This window comes from Oncorhynchus mykiss, chromosome 11 (assembly GCF_057628025.1).
Source record: "Oncorhynchus mykiss isolate SJ-2025 chromosome 11, ASM5762802v1, whole genome shotgun sequence".
Taxonomy (NCBI): domain Eukaryota; kingdom Metazoa; phylum Chordata; class Actinopteri; order Salmoniformes; family Salmonidae; genus Oncorhynchus; species Oncorhynchus mykiss.
Window position 1 is genome coordinate 75145266 of NC_143032.1, and position 15596 is coordinate 75160861.

Sequence of the window (15596 nt, forward strand, 5' to 3'; positions counted from 1 at the left end):
TTCATCTTGTTTATTCAGTAGCCTCAATAAAATATGCTGTATTATTATATAGACCCCAGAACTGGAAATACTATGTGGGTTTGATTGAATTCAACCTTATATGACCATTCTATTCAAATACTGCCATTAATCCACATAATGCTGATGCCATCCAGGTAGCTATTCTTAATGCACTGAACAGCAATATAAATGCAAGATGCAGTGTTGGTCCCATGTTTCATGAGTTGAAATAAAAACATCCCAGAAATGTTCCATATTTTTTTATGCAGAAATTTGATTACATCCGTGTTAGTGAGCATTTCTCCTTCGTCAAGATAATCCATCCACCTGACAGGTGTGGCATATCAAGAAGCTGATTAAACAGCATGATCATTACACCAGTGCACCTTGCGCTGGGGACAATAAAAGGCCACTCTAAAATGTGCAGTTTTGTCACAACACAATGCAATAGACGTCTCAAGTTGAGGGAGCGTGCAATTGGCATGCTGACTGCAGGAATGTCCACCAGAGCTGTTGCCAGAGAATGTTAATTTCTCTACCATAAGCCACCTCCAATGTCATTTGAGAGAATTTGGCAGTAGGTCCAACCAGGCTGAGAACCTCAGACCACATGTATGGCGTCCTGTGGGCGAGTGGTTTGCGGATGTCAACGTTGTGAAGAGTGCCCCATGGTGGCGGTGGGGTTGGGGATGTTATCTGCAATTGTTATATCCATTTGTGGAGTTATAAATTAATTATTGGATAATATAACTCCAATTCCAAGACACAGATTAAGCTTAGTCCTGGAATAAAAACCTATTTCAAAGGAGAATTTCCATTGAGACTGAGAATGCTTTTTAGGCCTGTGTCTAAGAAACGGATCCCTTCTGTTAGTCTTGTCTCACTATCTAGTCTAGCATGAATATTTGCATAATTCCATGAAGAGACAAGTATGTCTGAGATAACACCATGAAATAAGAGTTGATTGTCAATGTCATCAGCAGTGGATTGCTGAGGAAAGGGTCTATCTGTAATTGCTATATCTATTTGTGGACTTATAAATGAATGATATATACACCCATTGATTTTGAATAATATAACTCAGATTCATCTTAGTCCTGGAATAAAAACCTCTTTCAAAAGGAGAATTTCCATGGAGACTGAGAATGCTTAGTCCATAGTTGCATGGCTCCGCCAATGAATTTGAGAGTGGTTACAATTCTCCAGCCCCATACCTCAGCTGTTACAGACATCGTATCTAATTTGAGCAGCACATTCCAGTGCTGATGCATAGGAGGAGTAATATAAATGGATTGTATAGCAGTCGTCGGCTACGTTTACTTTGACATAATTTACTGATTAAACAACAATTTGCCGAATTGCCACTGGAGAAAAAAAACAAAAAAACACTGGTGTATTTAAGCAATAAGGCCCGAGGGGGTGTGGTATATGGCCAATATACCACACCTACGGGCTGTTCTTAAGCACTTTATAAACATGTTAACTAAAATGTCAGTCAGTGAGCAAGGAATAAAGACCTGGCCGCTACAACATTATTTGATTTTGACAAATTCAGCTAGGTCTGTCCAATTTTGAGTGGAATATTCCCCATTTAAGATATTTTCTGTTATGAATGTAATGGACCACACACACACACACACACACTAGAGTAATGAGCACAGGACCAGAGATCTTGGAGAATCCTCCTTTAATGGAGCTTCTTCCTCCTGTCATTGCAGACAGTAGCTATACACCATCTCTCATGGCACATACTGAGAGTGGGCAACTAACTATTGCCACTTAGCACCCTATGGACTAGAATCTATCAAGGGGGGCCTATTGTACTGTATGTAACAGGATAATATACCCTGCCTGAATGACAATTACACTGCCCACCTGCAGAGTCCCTTCTCTTACAGAAATATGGCATTTGCATTTTGTATCCTCACGTGCAACACATTCGAGCTGACATCTCTCATCATCTTGTTCAACGCACACACTGTATCCCATGGCAGATCTCTTTTTTACGTCTGGAAAAAAAAGTGGCATGGCGGTGGGACTTTGATTCCCTTGAAAAGCATCCCTGCAGTAGAGTAGAGTACAGTCAGAGTGAGCAGGGGCTGCTCTGTTAGCGAGCTGTCCGAGTCTGTGTAGTCCTCTCTAGTCCTCCAGGTGTCCGGCCTGTGTCTGTTTCGACTAAGTTACCATCCCCCAATCCCATATCTACTCAGGCAGTCTCCTTGTCCACCTTCCACAGCTGCTCCTTCACCTCGGTGGGCAGGGTGTTGAAGAGGTCCTCCTCCACCACCAGGCCCGTCTTCTTCAACTGCCTGCATTCCCCCAGCTCCACGGGCAGACAGTCCAGTCTATTCCCCCTCAGCTCCAGCTGGGTCAGGGCCGTCAGCTCCCCGCAACGTGACGGCAGAGACGCCAGGCAGTTGTTACCCAGGTTCAGAGTACGGAGCTTCTTACACTGGAACAGCTCGTTGGGCAGGGCCTCAATCTAAGTGGGGCAAAAAGAAAGATAAGTGGGATCAAGAGGTAGTGTCAGGTGGACGTGACTATCACTGCACAATGTGTTATAGTGTCAGGTGGACGTGACTATCACTGCACAATGTATTAATGGGATTTGATTCACAGTTCTCAGATGAGTCAACACGGCTACAGACAACACTTTCCTCATAACTAATCCAGAATACACCAACTGTTTGTACAACAAACCAAATCTGAAAAGGAAAGCACTCACTCTGTTAGCAGTGACTACCAGGTACTGGAGGTTCTGCAGGTACCCCACGTCTGCTGGGATGTAGGTGAGGTTGTTGTGGCTCAGGTCTAGGAAGCGCAGCTTCCGACAGTAGAACAGCTGACTGGGGATCTTATCGATCTTGTTCCTGTTCAGATAGAGCCTCTCCATGTTGTTGAGGGTGCCGATCTGGATGGGAATGTAGGCGATCTGGTTGTACCAGAGCTTAAGGCAGACCAGCCGGTGCAGGTGCTGGAAGCTGATGATCTCTTCGATGGTCTTCAGGTTGTTGTCCTTCAATGATGACAATAATAATACATTTCATTCATACATACAAAAACATTTAATAAATACAAGGCCAGTTTCCCTGACACAGATTAAGCTTAGTCCTGGACTAGATTTGGGGCATTTTCACACAGGTTCTTCACTTAGCTGTAGTTCGAATCAGAGTTTGATTATTTGTTACACATACATACAGTGGGGCAAAAAAGTATTTAGTCAGCCACCAATTGTGCAAGTTCTCCCACTTAAAAAGATGAGGCCTGTATTTTTCATCATAGGTACACTTCAACTATGACAAATGGAATAGACAACAGGTGGAAATTATAGGCAATTAGCAAGACACCCCCAATAAAGGAGTGGTTCTGCAGGTGGTGACCACAGACCACTTCTCAGTTCCTATGCTTCCTGGCTGATGTTTTGGTCACTTTTGAATGCTGACGGTGCTTTCACTCTAGTGGTAGCATGAGACGGAGTCTACAACCCACACAAGTGGCTCAGGTAGTGCAGCTCATCCAGGATGGAAATCAATGCGAGCTGTGGCAAGAAGGTTTGCTGTGTCTGTCAGCGTAGTGTCCAGAGCATGGAGGCGCTACCAGGAGACAGGCCAATACATCAGGAGACATGGAGGAGGCCGTAGGAGGGAAACAACCCAGCAGCAGGACCGCTACCTCCACCTTTGTGCAAGGAGGAGCAGGAGGAGCACTGCCAGAGCCCTGCAAAATTACCTCCAGCAGGCCACAAATGTGCATGTGTCTGCTCAAACGGTCAGAAACAGACTCCATGAGGGTGGTATGAGGGCCCGACATCCACAGGTGGGGGTTGTGCTTACAGCCCAACACCGTGCAGGACATTTGGCATTTGCCAGATAACACCAAGATTGGCAAATTCGCCACTGGCGCCCTGTACTCTTCACAGATGAAAGCAGGTTCACACTGAGCACATGACAGACGTGACAGAGTCTGGAGACGCCGTGGACAACGTTCTGCTGCCTGCAACATCCTCCAGCATGACCGGTTTGGCGGTGGGTCAGTCATGGTGTGGGGTGGCATTTCTTTGGGGGGCCGCACAGCCCTCCATGTGCTTGCCAGAGGTAGCCTGACTGCCATTAGGTACCGAGATGAGATCCTCAGACCCCTTATGAGACCATATGCTGGTGCGGTTGGCCCTGGGTTCCTCCTAATGCAAGACAATGCTAGACCTCATGTGGCTGGAGTGTGTCAGCAGTTCCTGCAAGAGGAAGGCATTGATGCTATGGACTGGCTGGCCCGTTCCCCAGACCTGAATCCAATTGAGCACATCTGAGACATCATGTCTCGCTCCATCCACCAACGCCACGTTGCACCACAGAGACTGTCCAGGAGTTGGCGGATGCTTTAGTCCACGTCTGGGTGGAGATCCCTCAGGAGACCATCCGCCACCTCATCAGGAGCATGCCCAGGCGTTGTAGGGAAGTCATACAGGCATGTGGAGGCCACACACACACTACCGAGCCTCATTTTGACTTGTTTTAAGGACATTACATCAAAGTTGGATCAGCCTGTAGTGTGGTTTTCCACTTTAATTTTGAGTGTGACTCCAAATCCAGACTTCCATGGGTTGATAAATTAGGTTTCCATTGATAATATTTGTGTGATTTTGTTGTCAGCACATTCAACTATGTAAAGAAAAAAGTATTTAATAAGAATATTTCATTCATTCAGATCTAGGATGTGTTATTTTAGTGTTCCCTTTATTTTTTTGAGCAGTGATTATCTACTCATACACACACACACACACACACACACACAACATGCGGGAGGTAACAGAGTAAAAGCCGCTTTAACTGTGACGTGAAAATGAATCTAATTTTATTATTTTTTACATTTGTATTTATTTATGGTTTACTTCAGTTAATTTAGTAAATACTTATTTTTTCTTAAAACTGCATTGTTGGTTAAGGGCTTGTAAATAAGCATTTGTAAGGTCTACACCGCTTGTATTTGGAGCACGTGACAGTTAAAAGTTGATTTGAATAGTCTATATTTAGTAGCCTATATCCCCGGTATAGCCCCAGTCCCCTTAATCTGCACTGGATGTGGTCATAAATGTGCAGCTACTCACAGAATGTTTCAGAGATATCAAGTTATGGTACTGCATGAACTTCATCAAATGCTCTCAGTCAAGCAACCAATAAATAACTCTGGTTATTTTCCTGTGTTTGGTCTGGACTGCATTCTCACCAGCATTGAACCACACCACGGTATGAATGAGACCGAGATTACCCTTTGTGCGTTGAACCATGTGCGTTGTTTAGTGCGCTCCTGAGTGCAGATAGAGTATTCACACTAGCCCAAACTAACCGAACTAAGGGAGGAAAAGCAGCAGAATTCAGAAAAAACGCTCCAAACCAATTTGGTGTGAGAGCCCGATTAATGCGTCTGGGAATCAATACAATCACGTAATAAATTTGGTGAGAACACAAATTAAAAGTACACTGAACGCAGGGTTGCAAAATTCTTGTTACGTTCCCAAAATTCCCTGGTTTTCCTGAAATCTCAATTGGAAAATGCCAGGAATGAGGAGAGAATAAGCACACAAATCTAAAATCCTGCAACCAGGATTTCTGTGAAACCAGGGAAATTTGGGAAAGTTACAAGAATGTTGCAACCTTAACGGAACGTAATAAACAGCAATGACAAACAAACCTTGAGGTCAATCTCCTGCAAGTTGTGCAGGCTGAAGATGGAGTGTGGGATGCGCTCTAAGTCACAGCGGATCAGCTCCAGTTCAGTCAGGTTCACCATTTTCTTCAGGCTGTTGAGGACCATCAGCTTGGTGCCCTCGTTGTTGACTGACAGCTTCTGGAGGTGCACCCCCACGTCCGTCACCACCTGAGGTGAAGAACATCATACATAAAAGGTGAAACATTACAGTGCAGGGAGAGGGGGAAAAACAACAGGGTTTGACAGGGGCTCCTCTCCCAAACCAAATGATTAAAACTATAAATTACATGAAAAACAAACAAAGACAAGAGAAAAACATAGAGAGAGGAATATTTTTTTTAAAGAAACAAATACCTGAGGTAGCTTGGTCAAGTTACTCTTCAGCCGGAGCACCTTGAGCCTCTTCAGCTCCCGTAGCCCATCAATAACAATGTATCGGTTGTTCTCTGAGCTCAGGTTCCCCGTCAGGTGCAACTCGCTCAGGTTCTTCAGGCTGTAGATCCACAGAGGGATCTCCTTGATGTCGGTGAACTTGATGTGGAGGGACTTGAGGTTCTCCCTGAGGAAGGCCAAGGCGGGAGCCTCGATCTTAGCCGGGGTATGGTACAGCCACATCTCCTTCAGGTTGACCAGCTGGGCGATGATAGGAGGGATGGTAATGTCTGGAATGAGCTCCAGCTTCAGCACCTACAATAATAACAAAAAATAATAAATTCGGACCGAGAGGCTGATATCTAAGCGCAATAAACTGAAGTGACATTGGCAGGAGCAGTGTACAAGTTTCTCTCTTCTTTTAAGACATCCTGCAATTATTCCGACACACCTGCGACTCAGATGTGCGGTACTTTTCCTATAATGTACAACAAATCAAAGTTTCTACAGTGTGTGCATTCAAAAATAGAACAAAGCAAGGCATGTGGACAACATGGAATACAGCCATCTCTACACAAACTACCTCCAGCTCCATCAGGTCAAACACTGTGTCTGGGATGCCACTCAGCATGAAGAGGTGCAGCTCCAACTTCTCCTGGGAGTTATTGGTGATTCTCTGCCTCAGTTTGTCCAGAGTCCACTCGTTGTTCAGGTTGAGCTGCCGCAGCTTGTTCTCGCTCACCTCGGACAGGAAGACAGCAAAGCGTTTGGAGTACAGAGGGTCGTACTGGTCAATCATGTGCAGCATGAAAGCAAAGTCGTTCTTCACGTCCGGTATGTCGCTGTAACTGCTCTCCTCTCGTATCGACTCGAAGGAGTATTTCTTCAGCGAGCGCCGCAGCATCCAACAGAGTGTGTACATGCAAATTAAGCCGTAAACCCCCACTAAGCTGATGTAGACGCAGGCTAGGATCTTAAACAGAGTGGCCAGAGGATGGGCACAACGATACATACTGTACCCTGTGAGACTCTCTATATCCACACTACAGTCCACACTGAACTGAATATTGTGCACATAATACCCCGTATAGCAGATAATCAAAATGAACTTAATGACTTTGATTATAGTCTGTCGGATGTAGAGCCTGTACACAATGTCTCCCTCTTCCACGTGTATGCGGAACTTTTTCACCTTTTCGAACAGAGCTTTTGCCTGTTCGCCCTCTTTCTTATCCAGGACGCCCGTCTCAGTGCGGTCCACGATCCCCTGCTCCAGGCGAGACTTTGTCTTTTGGAGCATGGGGACGCTGGCCTCCACGTCTTCGCTGACACACGATGCCTTCTTATCCATGGAGCCGTTCATCTTGTGGGGCTTGGGGTCGCGCTCCTCCACCACCGTCTCAGACAGAGCCCTGGTGGTCCAGGGAGAGTCAAAACACTTGAGTAAGATGGACACAAAGTGCTCCAGTTTGGAGCTAGTCCGGGGGAACTTGAACCAGAAGTTACTGCAGGCCAGGAAGATGAGGGTATGCAGTAGCACCAGGTAGGGGAAGTACTTGGCAAACCAGTGCAGGCGGTTCTCGTAGCATACAGCGTCTACGTAGTTGTACTGGTGGCGATCCAGGTTGTATTGGATCCCTTTGGGCTCCAACAAGAGCGGGGCCGACAGAGTAGCGTTGAAATACCTCCTGCAGGTATGGTTGACCACCCACTTGCAGGGCAGGCAGATCATCTTGTCCTGGGTGACCTAGAGTGAAACAAAAGCATTTTAAGTACATCGACAATAGCAAAGTAAGCATTTCACTGTAGTGTGTGCATATTATGCTGTCTCTGATTTGTAACAGAAGCTGAACAAAAACAAGATCAAGTACATAGAGGACAGTCCCTTTTTTTCCCCCTAACGGACCTGCAGAGTGCCCCCGAACACGGCGATCATGAGCATGACGATGGAGATGTAGTCGGTGAAGACATCCCACCATGGCTTCAGGATGCGGTAGGCCGGCTGGCAGTCTACAAAGTAACGCAGCTCAGTGATGGGGATCATGGCTTATCTGGGAAGAGGAGAGATAATAATAATAATTAGGTGGGTGGTTATATTTATCCTGTTTCACACATGTACAATTGGCAATGTGTTTTTTTGCAAACCCCAACTCTCCCCCTGACACCCTACGAGAGTTGGGTCACGGCCAGCGTCTGCCATTATCAATGGCGACCCTGGAGCAATTAAGGTTAAGTGCCTTGCTCAAGGGCACAGATGGATTTTGCGCCTTGTCGGATTGGGGATTTGAACTAGCGACCTTTCGGTTATTGGTCCCACGCTTTAACCGCTAGGCTACCTGCCACCTATAGTATGACAGACAGGAGGTTTCATCATTTCAAATTCAACGTTTTTTTATGATCAAATTGCAGAAGAGCAATTCTGTATTTCTGAAATACTTGGCATTTAAAAATGGGGACCTTCAGGTCCAATAAAATAACGGTGCACTCGCCACTAATAAATTGTCTACTACATTAAAATAGGGAAATCTGTTTTATGCCATAAAAAAATCTATTGCATCCGGAACATATGTAGATTAGCTACCGCAATTAGTAACAGCCATTCACGTCTTTATTGAACACTCAAATCAACAAAGAGTACCATAGCTCTTGCTTCTGGAACTCCATGAACAAAACAAGCATCCTGTGTCGAATGTAATGTGTAACACATATTCTGTACTGACGGCATCAGAAAAGGGTCAACTGGTCAACTGAATGCATTCAACCGAAATAGGTCTTCCGTATTTAACCCAGCCCCTCCGAATCAATGGCAGCAATGTTAACAGGGTCATGCATCCGATAATCGGCAACCAGATGGATTCAGTTGAAGGTGTGTAGTAATTGAATAGACTGACTACCGCATGCATGTTCTGACACCTGAATCTCTGATGCATTATATTGGCTGGTTTGCTATTGATTTCACTATGGTTAAACAGGTCCAGTTAATCTAGATGCCATAGGGCAGGGTTTGGGACAGCATTTTCATTAGGGCTGGCAGGGTGTGTGTGTGGGTGTGTTGGGCTGGGAATTGCCAGGGACCTCACAATACTATATTAATCGCAATACCATACATGTATTGCGATTCACTTGATTCAATATTGCAATTTGATATCCCAAACATATTGCTCACTATACAGTCAGGCCATAAATATTTGGACATAGACAGGTATAATAATAACTTGGTCAATCACAGCATATTGGAGTTGAAATGAAATAATAAATATGAGCTGAAAGTGCAGACCTTCCTCTTTAATTTGAGGTGTTTACATCCAAATCGTGTGAACGGGGTAGGAATTAAAGCACTTTTTAATGTGGTCCCCCCCTTTTCAAGGGACCAAAAGTAATTGGACAATTGGCTGCTCAGCTGTTCCATGTCCAGGTGTGTTTTATTCCCTCATTAGTTAATTTACAGGTAAGCAGATAAACGGTCTAGAGACATTTTTTTAGGAGGTAGATCAGCTTTAATATTGTAGATAGATTGTAGCTTCCATCAATGTAATTGTCTGCAACATTTCCAATCAGATAGATAGATAGATAGACAGATAGATAGATAGATAGATAGGACACACTGCTCAAAAAAATAAAGGGAACACTAAAATAACATCCTAGATCTGAATGAATGAAATATTCTTATTAAATACTTGTTTCTTTACATAGTTGAATGTGCTGACAACAAAATCACACAAATATTATCAATGGAAATCAAATGTATCAACCCATGGAAGTCTGGATTTGGAGTCACACTCAAAATTAAAGTGGAAAACCACACTACAGGCTGATCCAACTTTGATGTAATATCCTTAAAACAAGTCAAATGAGGCCCAGTAGTGTGTGTGGCCTCCACGTGCCTGTATGACCTCCCTACAACGCCTGGGCATGCTCCTGATGAGGTGGCGGGTGGTCTCCTGAGGGATCTCCTCCCAGACGTGGACTAAAGCATCCGCCAACTCCTGGACAGTCTGTGGTGGATGGAGCGAGACATGATGTCCCAGATGTGCTCAATTGGATTCAGGTCTGGGGAACGGGCCGGCCAGTCCATAGTATCAATGCCTTCCTCTTGCAGGAACTGCTGACACACTCCAGCCACATGAGGTCTAGCATCGTCTTGCATTAGGAGGAACCCAGGGCCAACCGCACCAGCATATGGTCATCTCATCTCGGTACCTAATGGCAGTCAGGCTACCTCTGGCGAGCATATGGAGGGCTGTGCGGCCCCCCAAAGAAATGCCACCCCACACCATGACTGACCCACCGCCAAACCGGTCATGCTGGAGGATGTTGCAGGCAGCAGAACGTTCTCCACGGCGTCTCCAGACTCTGTCACGTCTGTCACATGTGCTCAGTGTGAACCTGCTTTCATCTGTGAAGAGCACAGGGCGCCAGTGGCGAATTTGCCAATCTTGGTGTTATCTGGCAAATGCCAAACGTCCTGCACGGTGTTGGGCTGTAAGCACAACCCCTACCTGTGAACGTCAGACCCTCATACCACCCTCATGGAGTCTGTTTCTGACCATTTGAGCAGACACATGCACATTTGTGGCCTGCTGGAGGTCATTTTGCAGGGCTCTGGCAGTGCTCCTCCTGCTCTTCCTTGCACAAAGGCGGAGGTAGCGGTCCTGCTGCTGGGTTGTTGCACTCCTACGGCCTCCTCCATGTCTCCTGATGTACTGGCCTGTCTCCTGGTAGCGCCTCCATGCTCTGGACACTATGCTGACAGACACAGCAAACCTTCTTGCCACAGCTCGCATTGATGTGCCATCCTGGATGAGCTGCACTACCTGAGCCACTTGTGTGGGTTGTAGACTCCGTTGATTTCAAGTGTGGCATTCAAGTGTGGCATTTGCAATCTGTTGCTGTTGTTAACCCTCAATATGAAGTCCAAAGAGCTGTCACTTCCAGGGAAGCAAGCCATCATTTGGTTTCTTTTGATTGTTCAGCCTATCAGAGAGATAGCAAAAACATGGTGTGGCCAAATCAACTATTTGGTACATTCTTAACAAGAAAGAACACACTGGTGAACACCAAAAGGCCCGGAAGATCACGGAAAACAACTGTGGTGTATCACAGAATAATTATTTCCCTGGTGAAGAAAAACCCCTTCACAACAGTTGGCCAGATCAGGAACACCCTCCAGGAGGTAGGCGTATCAGTGTCAAAGTCAACATTCAAGAGAAGACTTCACCAGAGTAAATACAGACGCTTTACCACAAGATGTAAACCATTGGTAAGCCTCAAAAACAGGAAGACCAGAATCGTGGTTTGCCAAAAAACATCTAAAAAAGCTTGTAAAATTCTGGAACAGCATCCTATGGACAGATGAGACAAAGATCAACGTGTATCAGAATGATGGGAAGAGAAGAGTATGGAGAAGGGAATGAACTGCTCATCAGAGCATACCACCTCATCTGTGAAGCATGGTGGAGGTAGTGTTATGGCGTGGGCATGTATGGCTGCCAATGGAACTGGTTCCTTTGTATTTATTGATGATGTGACTGCTGACAAGCAGCAGGATGATTTCTGAAGTAGGTCTATATTATCTGCTCAGATTCAGCCAAATGCTTCAAAAAAACTCATTGGACGGCGCTTCACAGTGCAGATGGACAATGACCCGAAGCATACTGCGAAAGCAACCCAATACTTTTTTAAGGCAAAGAATTGGAATGTTCTGCAATGGCCAAGTCAATCACCTGACCTGAATCCAATTGAGCATGCATTTCACTTGCTGAAGGCAAAACACCCCAAGAACAAGGAACTCGAGACAGCTGCAGTAAAGGCCTGGCAGAGCATCACCAGGGAAGAAACCCAGCATCTGGTAATGTCTATGGGTTCCAGACTTCAGGCAGTCATTGACTACAAAGGATTTGCAAACAAGTATTAAAAATCACAATTTAATGTATGATTATGTCAGTTTGTCCATTTACTTTTGAGCCCCTAAAATTCAGGGCTATGTATAAAAATGGTTGTAATTCCTACATGGTTCACACAATAATTTGGACAAAACCCTTAAATTAAAGATGAAAGTCTACACTTAAGGCACATCTTGATTGTTTCCTTTCAAATCCATTGTGGTGGAGTACAGAGCCAAAATGATGCAAATTGTGTCACTGTCCAAATACTTATGGACCTGACTGAATGTCTGCTGCAGAGAGACCAGTCAGGGCAATGAAAACATTTTGGCTCACCATTTAAAAAGAAGATGGAGGACAAGCTATAGGATGAAAAATAGTTTTGGTGTAGGTACAGCCGACTAGAGCTACCTAACAAAACAAAAAATACAAATCAATAGTTGGGAGTCAAAGTATTGATATAATCGTAAATAATATTGCGATATTTAACTGTATCAATTCCCCACCCCCATCACTAATTTGGATTACCCTGGAAAACACACACCATGTCTCAGAAGACCAAAGTCAGTTTAGCAGTAATCTAATTCATCAGCAGTTAGATTAGTAATTAAAGTGTTTAAATCACCGAGACCTGGCCATGAACCTACTTGGAAAATAGAAGAGGTACAATATTGAAGTGTTTACATGCAGTGAGAAGAGCAGGGTAGTGAGATGAACATATAACACAAGCTATGGGGAAGGTAGTTGGCAGATCATTCAAACATTCCAGAATTAAAACATTCCAGAATAGATAGGAGGCACAAGTGGCAGAAAATCGAAATTATCAGAAAAAAAGATGCAGTCTAGTTATCCTACATGTCCAATATTCCACATTTTAAAGTAAAAGAAATGAAACTTAAAACATCTGGAATAAAATACAGTAGAACAGTAAGTCTCCATTTATGAACAGCATACAAAATAGGTCTTCTCTATTTAGGCCTTCAACTCCAATACTTAACTACCATGAAGACAGACTGATAAACATTGACGTTTTACCATGTGTCCCGCTCTTTCACTTGCGTGCCCTTCTCACCAAGAACATTATCTTCACAACTGTAACACTTTTATAGACAAATCTTCCGTTTTGGCTCGTCTGATCCAAACACAAACCACAGGCACGACAGCCACCTTACTTTCGTTATCTATTCTTAGTCGTTTCCCATAATAATACCCAGGGTATTGTCTCCCAGCGACCTTCAGGAGGAGATCCTGTTTACCTTAGAGGAGGAGGAGGCGGGGGTGGCTGTCTGTTTCCAGTAGGCTCAACACTTTGTCTCCAGCTCCTGTCTACCAGTAGTCTCAACACTGTACCCCGTGACACCAGCTCCTTTTTCCAGTAGGCTCAGCACTGTGTCTCCAGCTCCTGTCTTCCAGTAGGCTCGACACTGTGTCTCCAGCTCCTGTCTCCCAGTAGGCTCAACACTGTGTCTCCAGCTCCTGTCTACCAGTAGGCTCAACACTGTACCCCGTGTCTCCTGCTCCTGGTGGTCTCCTAGAAGGAACATTGGAAGGAACCTAATAGCCCTTCTCCTCTCTGGATGGTCATTCTATTTCAGGAATATGTTATTTAGTTCTTTAGAATGTGTTCCAAAAATTCTGCTGCAAAGTAATAAATAAAGCACATAAAAAGCTGTAGGATTGAAGAATCCACATGTGTTCGTTATTGCCAACTTTGTTACTTGCAATCATTATTTTGTAACAAATTCCAAAGAACATATTCCTGAGAATATAGGCTACCATCCCTGCCCTCCTCATTCCCACAAGACTGGGAGTTGGCCATCTGTCGCCGCCTGTGTTCAGTGAGGAAGACAGATAAAACAGAGACTTCCTGTGGAGATGAGAAGTCTGACGCCTGCCTAGCCCCACTACAGCCTAGCCCAGTCAGACCTCCAACCTACTCCCACACACAAAGTCATTGTCACAGCAATTCAGTCATATTCAGAGACCAGACAACCCATTAGAGTACTGACAAAACGCACTGATTTGTAAAACTTTTTTTCTACAGGGCCAATAGAAGCACAGAAAGACAGCACTCAGTGAGTAACAGTAGCCACATGTATGACCAAACTTCATATTCTTATGTAATATGCAGTACACAATAATTCTGAGTACTGCACAGAGAATTGAAGAGTTAGAAACATGGTTAGATGACATCTCTGTGAGATTAGCCTAATTTCTGTGAACTGTGCAGGTATCTAGGCATCTGCTCTTTTTATTTAACTCGGCAAGTCAGTTAAGAACAAATTCTTATTCACCTTTATTTAAGCAAGTAAGCAAGTTGAGAACAAGTTCTCCTTTACAATTGCGACCTGGCCAAATTTACAATGACGGCCTACCAAACCCGAATTACCCTGAGCCAATTGTGCGCCGCCCTATGGGAGTTCCAATCACAGCCAGATGTGTTACAGCCTAGAATCAAACCAGGGCCTGTAGTGGCACTTCTTGCACTGAGATGCAGTGCCTTAGACCACTGCTCCACTCTGGAGCTCTTACCACAGTGTTGGTACTGGTGTGATCTGTACTTCGGTACCTGGTGCGGTCGTTGGTGGATATCCCACTCAGTGAAAGCCCATCGATCCTCATGAGCCCAGGTCTCTTCTATCTCCATAGGAATGGGTGGCTAATCTGAAAACGAAAGGAAATTGGAAGAGGAATAAGCCTAATTATGCCTAGCAAGCAACTATTTAATGTCTGGTCTTGTAGCACTGGGGTTAATACCTATCAGACAAGCTCACTAGCTAGCAAACAGACTGGCAAGATGTAGGCTTGTATACAACACTAACAGCTTAAGCTTACATAAGTCTGACATTCCATTCCCAAAGTTGAAATCACATGCTGGGAAGACATGTGGATTTAAGCACTTGAAAGGGTGACACACACATTACATGACATGGCTTATTCTGGAGTCTGATGATGTGACCAGTTTGCAAAGTCCAAAACACATGACACATGGATGATCTCATGAAATTCAAGAGACAATTGCAATCTCCATGGTGAAATACTCTAGCTAGACAGTCTAGCTACATTATTTACCCTGCTAACTATCGAGCCTTGTCATATACATTTAGTAACTAGCGTTAATGACAGCTAGCTGGGTAACTAATGGTAGCTAAGTAGCTAGTTGGCCAAGTCATGCCAGATGAAACCGGTATGTGATGCAGACGATTGAGAAGTTCAGCTGCTAGATAGCCTATAATCGATAATCCACTAGCCAGTGTATAGCTATTGATGTTATCATGTCAGTGATGGCTAGCTTAGAAACACATACACCAGTTATAATTAAAGTGGTTAGCTAGCTATAACGTTAGCTAGCGTAGCTTGCTAGCTGACATTTCTTAGCATTCAAATGTTAGCTCGACCGGCATTACCATAAACAACTCTCAGAGAAGTAAGGCCCATCTTGACTATCGTTTTAACTAACTATAGTCTAGTTACTAGACAACTTACTCAGTTTTGCTCCACTGCAGCAAGGCTGGCGAACACCACATGCTAACAGAAATACATGATGGTGTGGAGTTAGCTAGCTAGTGTTGCCTTCTTTTCATCTGTTGTCGTTGAGCATTGCAGCCTGCAATTATCCCCATTTCCGATAGGCGG

At 44.5% G+C, this 15596-nt stretch overlaps 1 protein-coding gene across 4 annotated transcripts; it reads right to left on the reverse strand.

The window, feature by feature from the left end:
- Positions 1-245: 245 nt before the first annotated feature.
- Positions 246-15583, reverse strand: LOC110536370 (volume-regulated anion channel subunit LRRC8A). 4 transcript variants are annotated; one of them, XM_021622123.3, is made up of 9 exons: positions 15447-15575; positions 14530-14624; positions 13217-13491; positions 7985-8129; positions 6662-7825; positions 6061-6393; positions 5689-5874; positions 2726-3016; positions 246-2482 (listed from the first exon to the last, which is right to left on the reverse strand). In XM_021622123.3, the coding sequence occupies exons 4-9, from the start codon at positions 8120-8122 to the stop codon at positions 2207-2209; spliced, it is 2388 nt and encodes a 795-aa protein (XP_021477798.1). In that variant the 5' UTR covers positions 8123-8129; positions 13217-13491; positions 14530-14624; positions 15447-15575; the 3' UTR covers positions 246-2206. The 4 variants fall into 4 exon arrangements, with proteins under 4 accessions (XP_021477798.1, XP_021477797.1, XP_021477794.1 ...); XM_021622122.3 differs by having other exon boundaries at positions 14493-14624; XM_021622119.3 differs by lacking the exon at positions 13217-13491 and having other exon boundaries at positions 15447-15583.
- Between the last annotated feature and the right edge of the window lie 13 nt (positions 15584-15596).

Excerpts from the sequence above, each read along its gene's own strand:
- LOC110536370 (XM_021622119.3), bottom strand. The coding sequence starts at position 8,122 with ATGATCCCCATCACTGAGCTGCGTTACTTTGTAGACTGCCAGCCGGCC. Across the intron at positions 7,826-7,984 it reads TGTTCGGGGGCACTCTGCAG|GTCACCCAGGACAAGATGAT; the intron begins GTCCGTTAGGGG and ends GTTTCACTCTAG. Across the intron at positions 6,394-6,661 it reads TTGACCTGATGGAGCTGGAG|GTGCTGAAGCTGGAGCTCAT; the intron begins GTAGTTTGTGTA and ends TTATTATTGTAG.